The sequence below is a fragment of the Limulus polyphemus genome, unplaced genomic scaffold (genome assembly GCF_000517525.1).
Source record: "Limulus polyphemus unplaced genomic scaffold, Limulus_polyphemus-2.1.2 Scaffold45, whole genome shotgun sequence".
NCBI classification, from domain to species: domain Eukaryota; kingdom Metazoa; phylum Arthropoda; class Merostomata; order Xiphosura; family Limulidae; genus Limulus; species Limulus polyphemus.
The window spans coordinates 649,108-667,578 of NW_013665655.1; the positions used below are offsets into that span (position 1 = coordinate 649,108).

Here is an 18,471-nt window from a genome sequence, read left to right on the forward strand (position 1 = left end):
TTTAATTATGTTTGAAATTATGAACATTGCTCAACATCATGAAAATTAAACCTTATTTTCAATAAGCAATCCTGAAAAATATTTGGGGGTGCTTAACTTTTTTCCAGGTGTATATAATGTGCAAAGTGTTTTTATTCTTCACTTGAACATCACCTTACATTCTGTCTTGTCCGATTCAGACTGACATTGTCAATTTACATACATTTCTTGAGAACAGAACTTTTGTATCACATTTGATTTTTTGTTTATAACAGATTTGTACATTTTACTAAAAGCTTGCCACATTTCATTTAAATACACATAGTTAATTTGGAATTATATTCAACATTCCTTCTCCAGTACCAAGTTGGTTCAATGGAACAACCTCGTACACAGTTAATTAAACCTTGCCATGGTAAATTTTCATGCCCTGACTTTCCTGACACAAACAATGTGTTTAGACTTTAGAGATTTGTTTCCATTATTGTTAGTATTGCTTAGGACACCTGTAACCCTTATAATATATGCTTGTTACAAAACTGATTTTTCATTGTTTGGAAGTTATAATACCCATGAGAAAAATGTTTTTCATATTGTTGATGCCCAAAATAATGCAGGTGATTGATCTGTATAAGTAGTAGGCATCCTGTTTAGACTTTATATTTTTTTTCTAAATATAATTATAACTTTTTTTTATTTTAAATAAAGAATTTGAAATGTTTGTTGTTTTCTATATCTCTTTTCATTGTGAGTAGCTCAATTGGTTTATAATTCATCAATTTCAAAGGTTATAACCTGAATGAGCTACTCATAATGACTTTCATAGATTTTCTAATTAAGTTTATTACTAAAGTTACTAAATATTTATAAGTAAAGTAAACAGTGAAAATAATATAAATTTATCAGTACTGCTAGTAGAGATCTGGCTGGATCCCACATACAACCTACTGGATTTGTCATGTTTTGAGTAACAGTTTATCAAAGTATGTATTTTTAAGAATGTTTAATATAATTTGAAATATGCATCAATCAAATGTTTAACATGTACTCTTTCTAGTAAGCTTTAACATTATTTTTTCTATGAACATCAGCATTGTTAATCAAATCTTGTGTATCAATTTTTATTTCCAACAGTGAAAGAAGTATTTAAACCGACACATAATGTAGGCCTACAGCTGAAACTAGTAGTTATTTTTTTACATTTTATTGGTGATGCATTTCAGGTAATAATTTAATTATCTTTACATAAAAGTTTGTTTGAAAATGTTACAAAGTAATATGATTAATTTCATAAAAACAAATTCAGTAGCTTTATTATTGTAGTCTTGTGGAAATTTATAGGCAGAAACTCACAGAATCCTACTAATTGTATTTTCAGGTTGTAACAGGTTTTGTACTACTTTGCATGTATGATACATTTTCATGTACAATAGTTTAGGATTAACCCTTCGAGTTGGGTCATGGGTGAAAGGCCATGTCATCTCGTTTGTTCATTCACATTCAAAATTTTATTGAACTGCTATTTCATGAATTGATGTCAATAAGTTTGGTATCAAACTGCAAATTATAATTCAAATGTTAGTGCTATATATTACTAACTTTCTTAATTTAAAAGCAAATATTAAAAAAGCACAGATAAACATTGATTTTTGTTTGTCATGTGGTATGTTGAATGCAGCAATGGTTCAAATTAGATGTTTGTGAAGTCAAAATACTCAGTCTATAGTTTTATACAAATTAGAAACCCAAATTACTGATATTTACAAGCTAGGATATAAAATAAGAATGCCTTGCCTCTTCTACTTGCAAATATATTGCTCATGTAATAAAGTCAAACACAGGGGTACCCCACCCACCTCTTTTCATTTGTACAGACCACAGGTCAGTTTTCTGGTATTTGGTACAGTAACATGAGTGCACGTCATTGTAACTTCTGTATTGTTAGCTAGATGTTTTCTAGCTTTTCATATATTTTTGTCAGAAATTTTTAAGGCAATTTTTATGTTAGTTTGAATTCTGTTTAAACACTCTTAACTCAAAAATATTTTAAAATTGATATTTTGTCATTTTTTTTGACATTTATTTAGTATGATTCATAAAGAAGAAAAAGTTTTCATTTATGCACAGCTGCAAAGACCTTTGCCTGGAAATATAACAACCCACTTGTTGATTTGTTTTTTAGAATTTTTTTGCCCATCCCAAAAAATAACTATTTATTGTAAGAAACTGCACCCCTTAAGAATTTATTATCCATTTCTTAATTTTCAAGTGCTTGTATAGAGACTTTGGTTGAAACTTTGTTATGGTAGTACATCACGGTTGCATATTGTAGGACCAGGGCCAAATACAAAGTGCACTGTGATACAGCCAAGGCAATACATGGTATTTATTGTAATACATTAAAATCTTTTAGGTTTGAAAACCAAATTACTTTAACTAGCTTAAAGAATAAAAATGGTGCATCAACAGTTTGAAATTATGAACATAGTATTTTAAAACAAAAGTTTATACCATATTATTATGAAAAACTATCATCAAACAATTTGAATATAAAGACTTTAAACAATTTCAAGTCAATTTTGAAAATGTGGAAAATGTTTAGACAATTTCCATTAGGAATTAAACATTGATAAGACTTATTAATTAATAGTTATTTACCAAATTATAATATCAGTACTAATATTAGAACCATTACAAGATACATGTGATATGCAAGTGTCAAGGACACAAGGTGCACATTTCCTGACAGTAAAGTATCCTGCATGTTATTACTTGACTTTTTTTTTTCAAGAAAATTAATTGATTCACTAGTTTGGGATCTAAAAAAGACCTTGTTGATTTCACAATGTCATCTGTATATGAGAATATCCTATCTGAAGGGACAGATTATACCTGGGAAAAAAAGTATGTCACTGCAAGGAGTGATGTCTCTTGGTATTTGTCTACTTTAGCTGACCGTTATTCCAGACCAAGTCTATTTCCATTTCCTATACAATCCAATCTCTTGTTCTTCTAATGTTAGTGGTGGCCTTAATTTTGCTGGTGGTCTGCTCATTCTCAAATGAAAAACTCGGAGCAGCCTTTTTCTTATGTGGAAAGCTTGGAAGATTAGCAGATACCACTGGCTGCACTTGCATGATTGCAGGCTCACTGGAACATGTAGATGTCTGAACTCCAAGTTTTTGTGCAATGGTTGTTTGGCATGGCTACAAAATATGAATTAGGTTAACTGAATTAATTGCTTGAAATTATAAGGATTGATTTAGCAAAAATGAAGGAACCTTTTACTTACATAAACTATTTAAGTATAAAATATTGTAGATTATCAAACAAGTGATACTCAAAATAGCAATACTGCATGTCATTGGTTAAAATATTTAACCCTCTTGCTATGGCTCTATATATTACACCAACTCTGTGACCCTAAAGTGACCATCAGAGTTTCCACACTAACATTTAACTCTCTTGCTCTGGTTATTCTGTACTGCACATAACACAAGGTTTGCATTCAAAATGTTATTAAACTATTTTTTGTTTATGTTATATCAATTGGTATAGTATAAAATCTTAGCTAATAACCCATATTTGAATAGAATACGAGTTTTAAGTTCTTAATTTTATAAGGCAGTATTTTAAAAAATCCTTAATTTCCTCTACTGTGACTCATGTGACATATTTTCTCTAGGTATCTTCTCGTCTCTATTTTATCTACCACCCCCGAAGAAACTACAAAATTAAAATTGTCATTGCTCAGACAAATCATCATTTTTATAGCCTTCAATTTTGTTTGGTTACAGAGCTGTCAAATAGAAAATCAGACCCCTCCTGCCCACACCCACCTGTCACATCCTCTCTTTCAGGATTTCTTAATAGTTTCCTCTTACATTTAATTATATATTACCTACAACCAGCAGAAAGTTGAGGTTTTCATCTATCAAATGACATACTCTATAACATTGTGTTCTGAACACACAATAGTCAATTTCACTTCTAATTCAACTTTGGTGGGCCCAGCATGGCCAGGTGATTAGGGTGCTCGACTCGCAATCTGAGGGTCGTGGGTTCGAATCCCCCTCACACCAAACATGCTTGCCCTTTCAGCCGTGAGGGCGTTATAATGTGACGGTCAATCCCACTATTCGTTGGTAAAAGAGTAGCCCAACAACTGATATTTTAGAGCCTTTGTAAACCTAATATATCTTAATTAAAGCCAGTGTTCTGACAGAGCTTATCTGTCATCCTAGTCATCACACGGACAAACAAACATATAAAATCCCCGCATCAAGGAAAACTTTAATCCAACTCTACAGTCTGTCATCTGATAGTAAACAGATCGTTGTTATACGAATAGAATATTAAACGTTTTTTAAGTGATTGGCCTTCCCTCTAGTCTTACACTGCTAAATTAGGGATGGCTAGCGCAGATAGCCCTCGTGTAGCTTTGTGCGAAATTCAAAACAAACAAACAATCAACTTTGGTTCCCATGGAAATCACAATGGTCTAGCTTGCTGCAATTGTAATGGCTCTTGTCTCATAGTTAGAAAGCCAGAAAAATTGTGATTGTTAGAGGAACTTGTCTGCTTTTTGCATATTATTAGTCTATGTTCTTTGGTGCATTATTTAATTAAATAAAAATTATTTAATGCACTACTATCATTAGTTTAAAAAAAATAGGGTTAACTGTCATCGATAGTCAAGAGAAAAAAAAAAGGAATACTCGGGTAAGTACTTTATTTCTTGTTTTTTAGGTTTATTCTTAATTTATTATTATAAAAGTAACTAAAAAGCAAAAATAGATATCTCTTTAGGTTAATTAAGGTTAGATTAGGTAAAATAAACAATAATAATAACATAATAAAAATGTTTCATGAGGCATGCATATGAACAACTCAAAGTAACTCGTGGGTAATGTAATTCAATAGCGTAACGTGAGATGTATGTTCCCCAAGTGATTTACAACATATAATGGTGCGAATAGTAGTTAGACATGGTTCAAAGCGTAATCAAAAGGACAATAAAACAATGATATTGAATTACAAACAGATGTATACTGTGCTAGCTTAAAGCTACTTAGGGTTACAGGGTTGGTCAAATTGACCAACCTTGTATAGAATTAGAGTAGGGAAAATAACAGATAAAATATAAAATTTTACTGAAAACAAAATTTGAAATGTGTTTAGGAGGTTTTAGAGATTACATAAATGAAATTTGGGATTTTTGAGATGAAGAAAATATTTTTAATTTTAACATGAAAATCACTTTGCACACGGATTATTCAAAATAAATACTCAATATATTCATGGACATATCTTTATTTTAGTTTATTAAAAATACTCCACTAAAAATATTATTTTTTTTTATGTGTAAGACTTGTGATGTTAACTGAAAGATTGCCAAATTTTGTGAAGATATACACACTATATTGAAACTTAGAAGTATTAAATCTATAGACTATAAATGAATACAAAGAGGTCATGTGGTCGGTCAAATTGATCGAGCCTGTATGGAAAGAGTTAATGTTTTGTGTATCTTCACAAAATTTGTCAAGCTCGTAGTAAGCATTATAAGTCTTTTGTAGACATAAAATCAGAACTTCGGATGAAGTATTTTTACTAAAACTTTGTCCACGAATATATGGAGTCAGAGTGTTGACTACTTCAAGCTCAAAGTGATTTTCATGTTAAGATTAAAAATACTTTTTCACCAGAAAATTTTCATTTGCTTAATATCTAAAAATTCCTAAATAGATATAAGACTCTTTTTGTTTTTCTTCAGAAAAACTTTATTTTATCTATTATTTTCTCTATCCTATCTCTATATGGTGTCGATCAATTTGACTGACGACATAGTAACCACTTTTAAAAAATTAGGAAATAAATCTAAATTACCCTTTTTTGCTTTATAGAATGACTGCAAATTGTAACAGGAAACCACAATTGTTTATGCTTAATTTTATTGTTTTATTGCTCTTTGAACAGTGTCTAACTAATAATATTGCCACATAAGTTGTAAATCACTTGGTAAAAATGCAGCTCACGTTACCTTGTAGAATTGCTCATGAGCATATCACATGAATTATTATTATTTTTCATTATCTAACCTTATCTAATGTAATAAGCTTCTAATGTTTACATGTATAATAATAAATAAAGAATGCATATGAAAAGCAAGAAATATAGTACTTACCTGAGTCCCCTGTTTTTTAACTGTCGACTATCAGTGAAACTTTAAACTTATTTTTCTATACAATGATGCTACTAAGCTAAATGATATTTTATTAAATAATGCGCCTAAGAACACAGAATAGTAATACACAAAAAGCAACCAATGTCCTATAACTATCATAATTTTTCTGGCTTTCTAACTGTGCAATAAGAGTCTCAAAATTCATCTAAGCTTGTCATTGTGATTCCTGTGAGAAACATTTTTTGGATTGGAGGAGAAATAGGCAATTCTCTTTACAGAAAATAGTATAATATAGTATAAAATGTCACAGAGCTTTTGGCAATTTATGAATTAGAGGATGTGACAGGTGGGTGTGCAAGATGAGTCAGATTTTCTAGCTTATATCTCTCTAAACAAATAAGATTGAAGGCTATACAAAGTATGCTTTGCCTGAAAAATATGTACATTATAATGAGGAATTTACATTAAATCCCCTACTTCTTGGAGGGGTGGTAAATAAATTTGAGAAGTGGGATGACCTAGAGAGCAAATATCATAATTCTCATACTAGGGGAGATTAAGGATTTTTTAAAATATTTCCTTATAAAATTAAGAACTTAAAACTTGTATTAAAATTTGATTTATTGACTACATTTTGATGCAAAATTTATTTATAAACAATGATAATAAAGTAACTTAATTAAATTTTGAATGTAATTTCCCAAAATGTTGTGACATACACACCTTGATCTGCCCATAGAGAGCGACTCACAATCTAAGGATCGTGGGTTCGATTCCCCATCACACCAAACATGCTCGCCCTTTCAGCCATATGGTCGTTATAATGTGACGGTCAATCCCACTATTCGTTAGTAAAAGAGTAGCCCAAGAGTTGGTGGTGGGTGATGATGACTAGCTGCCTTCCCTCTAGCCTTACATTGCTAAATTAGGGACAGCTAGCGCAGATAGCCCTCATGTAGCTTTGTGAGAAATTCAAAACAAACAAACCCATAGAGAGAGGTTTAATGTAATAGTTAATGTGTGTGTGTGTATATATATTTATTTATACTTCAAATTATGCAAGCTAATTTAATGGAACTAGACTAGTAAAGCTGTTATAAAGTATACTCTTTGCCTTTCTGATGTATCTTTTTTTGTGTCAGGTGCTTGTGCTTGAACCTCTGTTCTGGTGCTGCAGCCAACTCTAACTTGAAGTTTTTACATTAGCAGGCTGTTATTGTAAAATAAGACTCGGTTGATCTGCTTGTCCATGAATCTGTGGTTCATGTCGAACTTTCAGTTGAGTGGAGCTTTCGTTCTTTCAACAACAGTCTTATTTATCTTTGATAAAAGTATTTCACAAAAGGTGGATCTAGCTGGCATTTGATATTGATGCTCACACTTTTTAATAATGTTGGGAAAATCAAAGCTGTCTATTGTACTAAAAGCCCTCATATCTCTAATAAGGTAGCTTGCAATTGCCTAGAATGGGATCTTCTGATAACTGTATCATGGGAAGAATGGTAGTTGGTAGATGCACAGAAAAGTTGGTAGTTTATTAATAATATCTGAACTATAGTGTTTTAAAATACCCAATTGAAAATCAATATTATATCACAATACAGGTGATACAAGTGCTGCTGATACAATACAGCATATCACAATATATTAATATATTGTTACATCACTATTGCACACCAGGTGGTTTGATCATTTAATAATGAAATAAGCTTTGAAAACTGCTATAAAGAAAGTTTAAATGTGATTGGATAAAATAAGAATTAGACTATCATGTATTAATAAATATGTGTAGATTTAAGAGTTGTTTTATGGTTTCTCTAAACATTCCTTTTGTTGTAACTTGTGAAAGTATTTGTGCTAAATTATATTTGTTTGAAAGCTTACAGAAATCTCTTTCATTGAGAAGACACTAGGTAACTTGAGATAAGGTAAGCTTGAACAGTTTAGAGATGGGTTGAATTGGTAACAAAGCAAACTTTAATATACACTTAACACAATAACAAGTGTACATTATTTGGGGAAAGTTTTTTCGTTATCAGGTACATGTATTTACAGTAAGAAACAAGGAAGTCGCATGTTTGGAGATTGCTCAAGGCTTAATAAAAATATCTTATTGATATTTGATTCTATGTTCAAAATTACATTGTTTTTATTTTTTGTAGTAGACATACTATATTTTATTGAGTTGCAATGTTTTTAAAAATGAGTTTCTTTTTTTTTATGTTTACCAAATGAAATAAGATCATCATGAAACAAATAATGTCACTGTTTAGTGAGTTGAATTTTATGCAAAGCTACTTGAGGGCCATCAGCACTAGCTGTTCCTACTTTTAAAAGTGATAGACAAGAGGGAAGATAACTACTCAACACCACCCACATCCATCTCTTGGTCTACTCTTTACCAAGAAAAAGTGGGATTGGCTGTCACATTATAATGCCCCCACAGTTGACAGGGTTAGAATGTTCAGTGAGGGAATTCAAACACATGACCTGGAGATTGCAAGTTAAGTGCCCTAATCACTAGGCTGTTTAGTGAGTATGTTAGGAAATTGCAAAACATTATGATGATTCAAATTGTTATTCAATATTATTTTTATTTATTCTATTCAAATAATGTATGCAAATAAATTGACTAAGTGGCTACTAAATCATTTCTAATTACAATTGTGATATTTTTAAAATAAACAAACTATTACATCAATCAGATATGATTAAACATGTTTTAGTTAGTTAGTTATTGATTAATTTGATTTACGGAAGATCAGTGTTGGATTACTGTACATTTTAAAAGCAATCTTAATAGCAACCACGTGATGGTCTTTAGTTGCCATTAGCGACTCATTTGCTAAGTAGGAAGTGTCCATAAAATTTGTTTCAAAGTATTTTTTAAAACCAAAATATATCTCTTTTTCACAAAATGTGGAAATGGTGATACTCAGAATAGATCTATCATATGAAACCAAGAATAATATGAAAATTGTTTAAAAAACTCAAAGTGAATGAAAATATGAAGATTAAATCCACTTACAAAAATGCAGTGGTTGAGAAAGTTATAAAGGTCACACTCATCCAGTTTTTATTTTTTCTTTTCGTAGTTTTATTTTTTGCATGTATGGGTTGTAGAGGGCATTTATTAATTTAATTTAATCAATTAATATATGGACTCATTAATCATTTACTAAATAAATACCACTAATCATCCAGCTATTAATTGCATTGCATTGTGTTGTGCAGTATTGATCAAATGCTACTCTGTTTTCCTGAGGTACAGTGTTAATTGTGGTACAAAATTTCTCGTAATTCATTATTTTCCTAATTGTAACTTTAACAGAAGCCTTTGTCTTTTTGTTTGATTTCCTCAAGACTCCTGTTGTTGATATAGTTGATCAAGTGAACTTGCATAGTTAGACAGCCAGTAAAAAAGTACTAATCATGTGTATCACTAATGCTTGTAACCACTATAAATTCAAATAGCAAAGGAGGGTCAGGTAGTTTTTTCCATGCTTCACTACCTATTAAGAATTATGGTGATTTTAATTCAAATTAACTCCAGAAGTAGTAAAGAGACCTATATCTCCATCCTTCTGTTTACCTTGTTACTTTTACAGAAACATTTTGTCAGTTACTTATTGCATTTGCATATCCTCTTAATATTTAATAAAATAATACCCAAAAATCTTAAGATATGCATGTTTTAACTTTTACATTTACGTGAAGGGTTTGTGCGTGTTTCAAATGGTATTTCAAAATGTAACTTAATATACATGATTGGTCACTTAACACTGCTTATAATTGTTAGAATAGGTCATGTAGTAATGGTGATGTCAGGTCTAAAATAATATTGTTGGGTTAGATCCATGTAACATGTGGCTTTGTTGTGAATTGTACAAAGGAAAAGGGCACATTAGTTTGCCAGGTGTGCTATTTGTTGTGTACAATGTGCACCTCAAGGCTGAGAGGATTACAGAACTATAACATGATGGGTTGATGGATTTGAAATTTTTTTACTGTGTTAAGTTTTAAGAATGGGTGCTTTACCACTATTTAAATGAAACCTCAAAACTGCTGATCAGTTTAGTTTTGTTTAACAGTTATTTTTATGTAACTTTAAAAAGTATTTCCATCCCTGCAAATTGAAAATAAAAAATAAAAAAAAGATGAGAAAGAACAAGAATTATTAGCTCTCAACCAACTCAGAAGTGTGCAATATACATAGATGGTATTGGTAGATAAATACATCACGCAAATGTGTGAGAACAGTAGCTGATAAACTGGGAAAATAAATTATAAAAATTGCTCCCATGGCTCAGTGGTAAGTCTGAGGGCTTATAATGTTCAGGCTACAACATGTGCAGTGTCAGAGTAAAGATATCCTATTGAGTAGCTTTGTGTTAAACAACAACAACAAAACAGTTGAAGTCTGAATATGTTTTTGGTATAACAGTGATAAAAACTTGTTTTTATATGAGCAAAGCCAAATCTCCTAAGCTAGACTAGGAACAGTGAAGAGAAAGAAAGCCTTTAATCTTGGAGGGAGACGTGTGACTGGATCAGGTTTGATTGAAAACTTACGTTCTGTGCAACATGTTAACAGTTTACATTTTTGGCTTGTTAAGGCTTTCATTTTAACTTAGTTTGAAATGTTTTGTTCTTATCACTTGTCATTTTAACTATAATTCTAAGAACACTTATGACATGTAAGCATTTTTAACTACAATGTTTCAATTTTGTTAGTTTGTTGTAGTAAGAAGTAGTCTTACCTTGTACATATCATTTACTATTTTTTTCATGCTGTTTGGTGTTTTTAGTTTCTTTGTTTTATGCTACCATAATTAAACATGCATTAGAATTTAACTAAAGCAATGTTTCAAATAGTAAGCAAGTAATTTTAAATATACTAGATAATGATTTTTTAAAGTTCAGGAAGTAACTTTGGAGCTGTAACAATACATTTTTGAAGTTGGTGTTCCAAAGAGATGGTAGGAATATTTGTAATCTATTGAGCTCTGGCATTTGTTTTAGAACAACCAACATACAGCAAAGCATTTACTCTCTTATAACACATTATAATCATAAGAAAATGCCTTTTGTCTTTTTTTTTTCCTATAAAAATCTTGTTCAAATGATAATATTCTTAATAAACCAGTAAACTTTTTTGTTGTTTTTCTGTGTGATTGAAAGTCAGTCATAGATTGTTTCTCCTATTATCTTTTGGTATTATGGTTGGCTGGTTGTTGTTTTTGCTAGATGTATGTTAAACAGATTACATAATTTTCAAGTTTTGTAATGCTACTAATTTCTTTAATGAAAAACCTTAAATACTGTACTAAAACCTTTGAATGTTAACAGAATATAAATATATACATATGTTTATATTATTTGCTATTTTATTTCTATGCATTCAGTAAGCTAATTTTCTATAAAAATTACTAGGCCTTTTACAGTGTTTAACACATGATTTATGTTATTTCAGAGGAACATGTTGTGTAACTAGTAGAAATGTGTTAATGAGTCAAAACTAATACTTAGGCTTAAGAACACTGGGATTTAGATGTGTCACTATTAAACTGGTGTTTGCTCCAAAATTTTCTCATTGTAAAAATTGGTCTATAAGAAAACATAAATTCGATAAAAATTAGTAATGTTTGTATCATGTAATATTATCTAATCTACTGGTTGAATATGTTCAGTGTCTGTATATTACTGTTAAATATTTTTTAAATTTGAATACATTACCAGTTTTGGTCACCTATCTTAGTTGTAAAGAAAAGACTGCTATATTCATAAAGTAATACTAGAAAGGGAGCTCAGCACCATTTTTATTCCAGTATTAACTGTATTACATTACATGATCACTCACTTTACCTTCTAAAACAAGAAACATTGCTCATTGTAAATAGCATTAAAAAATATCAATGGCTAAGACAACTTAATGAATCATTTCAGCCTGTAAATAGATGTTTCTGTTATTTTGTGGGAGTGAAGGCTTGTGCAACATGGAATTTGCACTTGGTATTTTATGTTTACGGCATAGCAGTGATCTCCCTCCCGTGTACTTAATATTTTTTAAAACATTTTTTTATCAACATGTGAAGGAATAAAGATCTCTACAAAAACAGTGAAAGATAACGATAAAAAAAATTGTTGAAATGTTCTACATTTTCTAATGTACCAAGCTTAACTTCTGTGTTCTTAAGCATAAAGTGAATTTCACAACCTGATTACAACTTACCACAGAATAAAGGTAGTTAATGTAAAATAGAAAACAGTCTTTGTTCTCATCTATCTCTAGTGCTCATGAATAGCATGAATTTATGGAAAGTCATGTAAACTGTGTATTAGCCATAAAATATTGCATTTGTTATTCATGTGTATTTTATGTGTTTGTCAGTACATTTATTATTATTATAATTATTTGTTTACAGTTAGTAGTTAGGATTTTTTTATCTATTTTTCTAGTGTTAACTTGATTGTGTATGTTATGCATTTTATAGGTCTCTGCTCTGCTTTGCATATTTTTTTGTTGTAATGACAAACTTTTATAGACACAAAGAGAACCTGTTTAAAGCCTTTTTTATATAGTACTTATTCGTAGATATGTTTTACATAGGGCTATAATAAGGCAGTAGACTGGTGGGCACTAGGAGTCTTGGTGTATGAAATGGCAGCTGGATACCCTCCATTTTTTGCTGATCAACCAATTCAAATCTATGAAAAAATTGTGTCTGGGAAAGTATGAACAAATGTTATTGCTCAATTTTATGTTTAATATGATGTAAAAACGATAGTCTTTTTTATGTTTCTATGTATTTTTTTAAAAGTTTAGAATAATGCTGAATACTTCCTTTATAAAATAGTATTAAAAAAATTGAGAATTCTTTAACTTATTAGGTATATTCTTTATACTTGCTTATAAAAACATTTTAACTGCAAATACAGAATATAAAACTTGACACAAGTCTGCAATGTGAAATGTATAATATCGTAGTTTTTTCACATGTAATAGATGACTAACAATATAAAAAGCTTACTTATACAGGTATTTATAGAATTCTTTATGAGAATAATTTACAGATATGTAATGCAATTTTTTGTGTAGCATCCTGTTGGCTGATTTTGTGCTTGCTGATAAGTGTTTTTATAATAGTTCAGTAAAACTACTCCACACTGGGTATGCTGTATTTATTTAGTTTCAAAACATATCTTTTTGTTGTTGTTTTTCACCAGTTACACACATTACTGAGTTTTATTTTTTTATGTTCAGTTTAAAGTATTCAAATATGTGCATTTTACACTCCTAGGTTAATGATTTCTCATTGCACATCTAGTCAATTGAAATTGTTTATTGATATTCTCACTCACCTGCAGTTTACAGTCTTTGTTATTATTTTTTTTCCTTTAGAGATTATGTCCATCAATTGATTTTCTAATTTTTGTCACATGCTTGTTACTTGTTTAAACCTATAAATTATATTATATATGTGTTATTTTAACAAATGGTGATTTTTTTAAATAATTTTTTTTTTATATTCTTAGGTTCGGTTTCCTTCTCACTTCACATCCGACCTGAAAGATATACTTCGAAACCTGTTGCAAGTTGACTTAACTAAGCGATATGGAAACCTCAAGAATGGTGTTAATGATATAAAGAACCACAAGTGGTTCGCAACATTGGACTGGATAGCAATTTATCAGAAAAAGGTATAAGCTAAACTCAAAAACTGTTGTAAAATAATCACCCGTAAGCATTTGTTTTATGCTTAATATCTTACTCATCATTTGTTACTACAGTCAAATCATGTTATTTAAAGATTACTGTACACTTGATAATATGAAAGCAACAGATATATGTAAAAGTAAACTTTTATTTCTTCATTACTTTTTTATCTTAAAACTTGTGAAGTCTTTGTTAATAGTCATCAGAAAGGAGTTATGCATGAGGACTTTCAACTCAATGGCTCTAAGTAACAGATAATTTCTGTATATTTTGAATTACTGAAGAATTGAGGCTAAATCCATTCTACACCCAAAGTGTAATTAATGTATAAATGCTCAGTACAGAAATGAGCTATTTAAATATGCTTATATTAGGAAATTAATATTAATATGCTGTAGAATGTCAACAGTGATGGCTTTTTAGAAAGTTAAAGCTGGGCTATAAAATTTGAACAGAAATTAACTTTGTATTTCAAAACTAAGTACAGGTTTCAGATCAGAAGAAGATGTTGCTTTGCAGAGGTTTTTACTGGTACAATGACTGTAATGCATTATTATTTCACAAAAGAAACATTATGTATTGTTTCTATCATTTTTGTTACTCAGCTAGAACAGAATACTGATATTGATTTGTATTGAGTAGTTTGTACCTTTATTTGAATAGTATTGTTTTCATTCCTTGTTGGATAATGATAATCAAATGAGTTAGTTGCATTTTGTTTTATTTTTTTAATAATTAAACTATCATTTAATTTCTTTTTCTCAAATTTTGAAATTATGCATGCTTAAGATTTTGTTTATTTTTTATTATTATTCTTTTCTTATGTAATTTATTTTTCCACTGTTTCTCACTATTTTGTGTTTGTTCTGTTACATTTTATATAATTCATCTCAGGAAAAGGCTCCATTTATTTCCAAAGTTACCTCCAAAGGAGATACTCATCATTTTGAATCTCATGATTGAGAGGGACACTGGCTATCCAAATCCATCGAACAATGCATGCATTGAAGAGTTTGTAAATTTCTAAAATCACATACTCTGTGAGATAAAAGGTTTTGTTAAGTTTGATATTTATATATATAATAATAAAAACATTTGATTCTGTTTAGTGGTAAACCCTGCTAGCTTTCTCCTGTTTAATTCTGCACCCACAAGCATTAAAACCTTAATATTTCTCTTATTTTCTAACTTGAAGTCCTATGTACTTGTTCATGCTGGTCTGGTGGCTGGTTTGGTAGTTTTCTGAATAGCAAACTTCCACCTGGTAAAGCTGTTTTTCAAGGATGTACTAAGTCCTGTGCCTTCTGACATATACTTGCTTAAGCTGGTTTGTAGATTGTCTTGTTCCTTTTATGCATTGTAAACTTTATTCTAGTGCAGTTTCTCTTTAAAGGTTTTACTAACATTGGGTTGGAAACATTCTTTTATAAATGTAATTTATACATTCATAGTTTATACTTTTGTTTTTTCAACTATTCTCCAAATATAGGTTTAATAATCACAAGATACTAATACAGTAGTTGTAAACAACTTCATACAATGTAACACCTTGGATTGTTTTCATAATATTTTAAGAAATAATTGACTTCAGTTTTGTGAAGCCTGGATTCACATACTTATTTGTATAAAGCAGATAATGTTTAAATCTATTTTAGTAGAAAATGCTAGAAATTGGAAAGTAACCAATCCCTGCCTTACTGAAGAATTGTGTTGTCATCTACAGTTTATACACAATAGTAATATCATATATATGTTACAACTCACACTTCAGGGTGAAAAAAATTAAAGGTTGTAATTTGTTCTTAAATATAAACAAAATTTTGTAATAGAGCTTTTTCTGTATGTTTCATTCTAAGTTTGGTCAATGTTTGTGTTTGTTTAATCCACATAAAACCACTGGTTATATTGGTTTTATAACCCTATAATCCCTGATTCAGTATGCATAGGAACTGGACTTATGTTATATTAATATAATTGCACAAGACTCAGTGAATTCTAATTGAATCAAGTTTTCAAACATTTCTACTTATCCTTTAATATTTGCTTTCGGAGGTGGTAGTTATGGTTTTGTAGATATATATATATCTATACTTCCACTACAGGTTGAAGCACCCTTTCTTCCTAAGTGCAAAGGACCTGGTGACACAAGCAACTTCGATGAGTATGAAGAGGAGACACTGCGTGTATCGGGAACAGAAAAATGTGTAAAAGAGTTTGCTGACTTCTAATGTCACCAACTAGATGTTCAGCAACAAACATATTGATGTGATGGACGGATGTCTAGCAAGGAAGGGTTTAGAGTGAACTTAATATTGGCTGTGGCATACTCCCCAGAGGAGTAGTAGTCCTACATAAGTTAGCACAGCCCTTCAAAATGTTTCAGTGTCCATTACCTGCAACCACAACATGCACCTCAGGAAGTGAAGCCACAGGATGTGGCAGAAAATAAATGAATGCATGTATATGATACGTTATTGTTTTTTTGTTTTTGTCAGACAGTGTTTTTTAAAGTTTTCTTTTTTTATAGTTTTAACTAGGATGTAGCTACTCTCTGTAGTATGAGTATAAAAAAAAAGTGGTCAGGAATTTTAAGGTTTCTGAATGATGTGAATATGTACAAGGTGTGTTTTATTTGTTTAATAGTCAGTTGTTTTTTTTATTCGGAATAATGATGTCATTAGAAAATTTTTCAGTCATAACCACACCACTTGCATCAATATAAACAAACACACACACACACACACATATAGGTGTTTAATAGTTTAGGTAGTGTACAACTAGAAATATTGACTTTTAAGATTCTTACTAGTCTCCAGAATATAATAAGCTATTATTAGAACTATGATGAATAAGTCATAAATAAGAATCAAATGTTTGGAGCATCAAAAATATGAGAATGTAAAATGGAGACTTCTAAACAAATGTTTTGAGGGTGGAATTTTAATTAACTTTTTTTTCATTATTTTTAGGTTTACTCAGGTTATTACACTGAAGAATTAACAAAAAACCTAGGCTAATAAAAAATATTTTATTTTATGATATTTCAGATATGATGCATTTTGGTGTTGAATGGTAATTCCTCAGATATTTGATGATCCTGACATACAGTGCCATTTTATTGAGAATATGAATATTTAATTTTATGGTTAGTTAGGAAGTGGAGACCTGAGCTTTGTAGTCCATAAAATATAAGAAGTGTTTATTGTCTTTTAGCATTTCATTGTATGTTTAGAGCCATCATTTTTATTCTATGATACTTTAAATGGGACTTCAGCACCACTGTATATAGTTGTTTCCTGTTTACTATTCACAACATTATTTCTTATTCAGAAAATAGAAAAAAAATATTATATGAAAGTAATGATGATTCTCCTGTTTATTCTCCTACTTATGTGTTTTGCCATTTCGTGCCTGTAGCTGTGACTCTACCCTCTTTAAAACATTGTTTATTTGTTTCTTCATGTAATATATAACTGATTACTGTTGCCATTGTCGTGATAATGCTATAATTGTAGTTCTATAGGTATTTCTCAAATTTTCTTCTAAAAGTATTGAATAAACTGTTTTAGGTTCATTATTTCTTTTAAGGTATATTGCTCTATAAAATTGTAATATATTTAAAAAAAACTAATATCAATGTATCTACCTCCTATTTTCATTGTATTTGATTCTCTAGAGTATTTATTTCTCCTCAGCTTAAATTTACAGTGATGTGTATAGTGTTTTTGCCCAATTATTAAATAACCTTTTACATACAGGGCCATTAGTAAGTGTTTTAACTTAGTAATTTATTGCACATTTACTTCTCAGCTCTGTAAAAAAATTACAGGAATGTGCAGTATTATGCTAGTGCAGTTTTTGAAATTAGAATGAGTGTTTAAAATCAAAGCAATTTAGTATTTTGAAAAACGAAAAAAAAAACAGAGCTTGAATAGGTAGAAAATCTTTATATCTATATTATGGCTTCATGCATAAATGAATAAAATAATTTTAAACATTTGAAGTAGTTTGACATTGTTTTATACTCTGAATTTATACAGGTAACTTGATCATAATTTTGAGTACGTTTTTAATTGTTTAAAGTGATATCCAAATATACTGAGATGAAGTGGACCATGGGAAGAGTGAAGATGATATCCTGTATGTGTATCGATGTGACCATACATACACAAGTATTGCTGTTGCTGCTTGAATCTGATGTGAAGTAGATTGTTGGGTTAGAAATGGTTTGTTTACTCTAGTCTGAGATTCGTATCAAACATTTATACATGAATTGAATTAAAATGAAAATTAGATTTCAGTATGTTGAACTTTTTTTATTCTTGTGTTCAGAATATTAGCTGTATTAAAAGTTGTCAAACATTATAATAATTATTACTATAATGACTTGTGTGTTCTCTGTTTTTACCCGTCTTGGTGCTAAGGAAATGTGATCTTATGAAGAGATTGATAGAAACTGCCAATACGTTCATATTTGAAAGAGTGGAAGAGATTGCGTTGTATCTACTACTCATTACGGTATTACATGTGCCATTGTGGTCAATACATTTAAAACTTCAATGCTGTTATTTTACTAACCAGTATTTCA

General features: G+C 30.1%; 1 protein-coding gene across 6 annotated transcripts in view; it reads left to right on the forward strand.

Annotated features, from left to right (window-relative positions):
- LOC106462361 (cAMP-dependent protein kinase catalytic subunit alpha) overlaps window positions 1-18,257 on the forward strand; it is a 107,437-nt gene extending 89,180 nt beyond the window's left edge. For all 6 annotated transcript variants that reach the window (XM_022389772.1, XM_022389766.1, XM_022389777.1 and 3 more), the window contains 3 exons: window positions 12,777-12,899; window positions 13,703-13,867; window positions 15,986-18,257. In XM_022389772.1, the coding sequence (XP_022245480.1) occupies window positions 12,777-12,899; window positions 13,703-13,867; window positions 15,986-16,111 (414 nt within the window). In that variant the 3' untranslated portion in view covers window positions 16,112-18,257. The remainder of the gene's footprint in view (window positions 1-12,776; window positions 12,900-13,702; window positions 13,868-15,985) is intronic.
- Window positions 18,258-18,471: the final 214 nt, after the last annotated feature.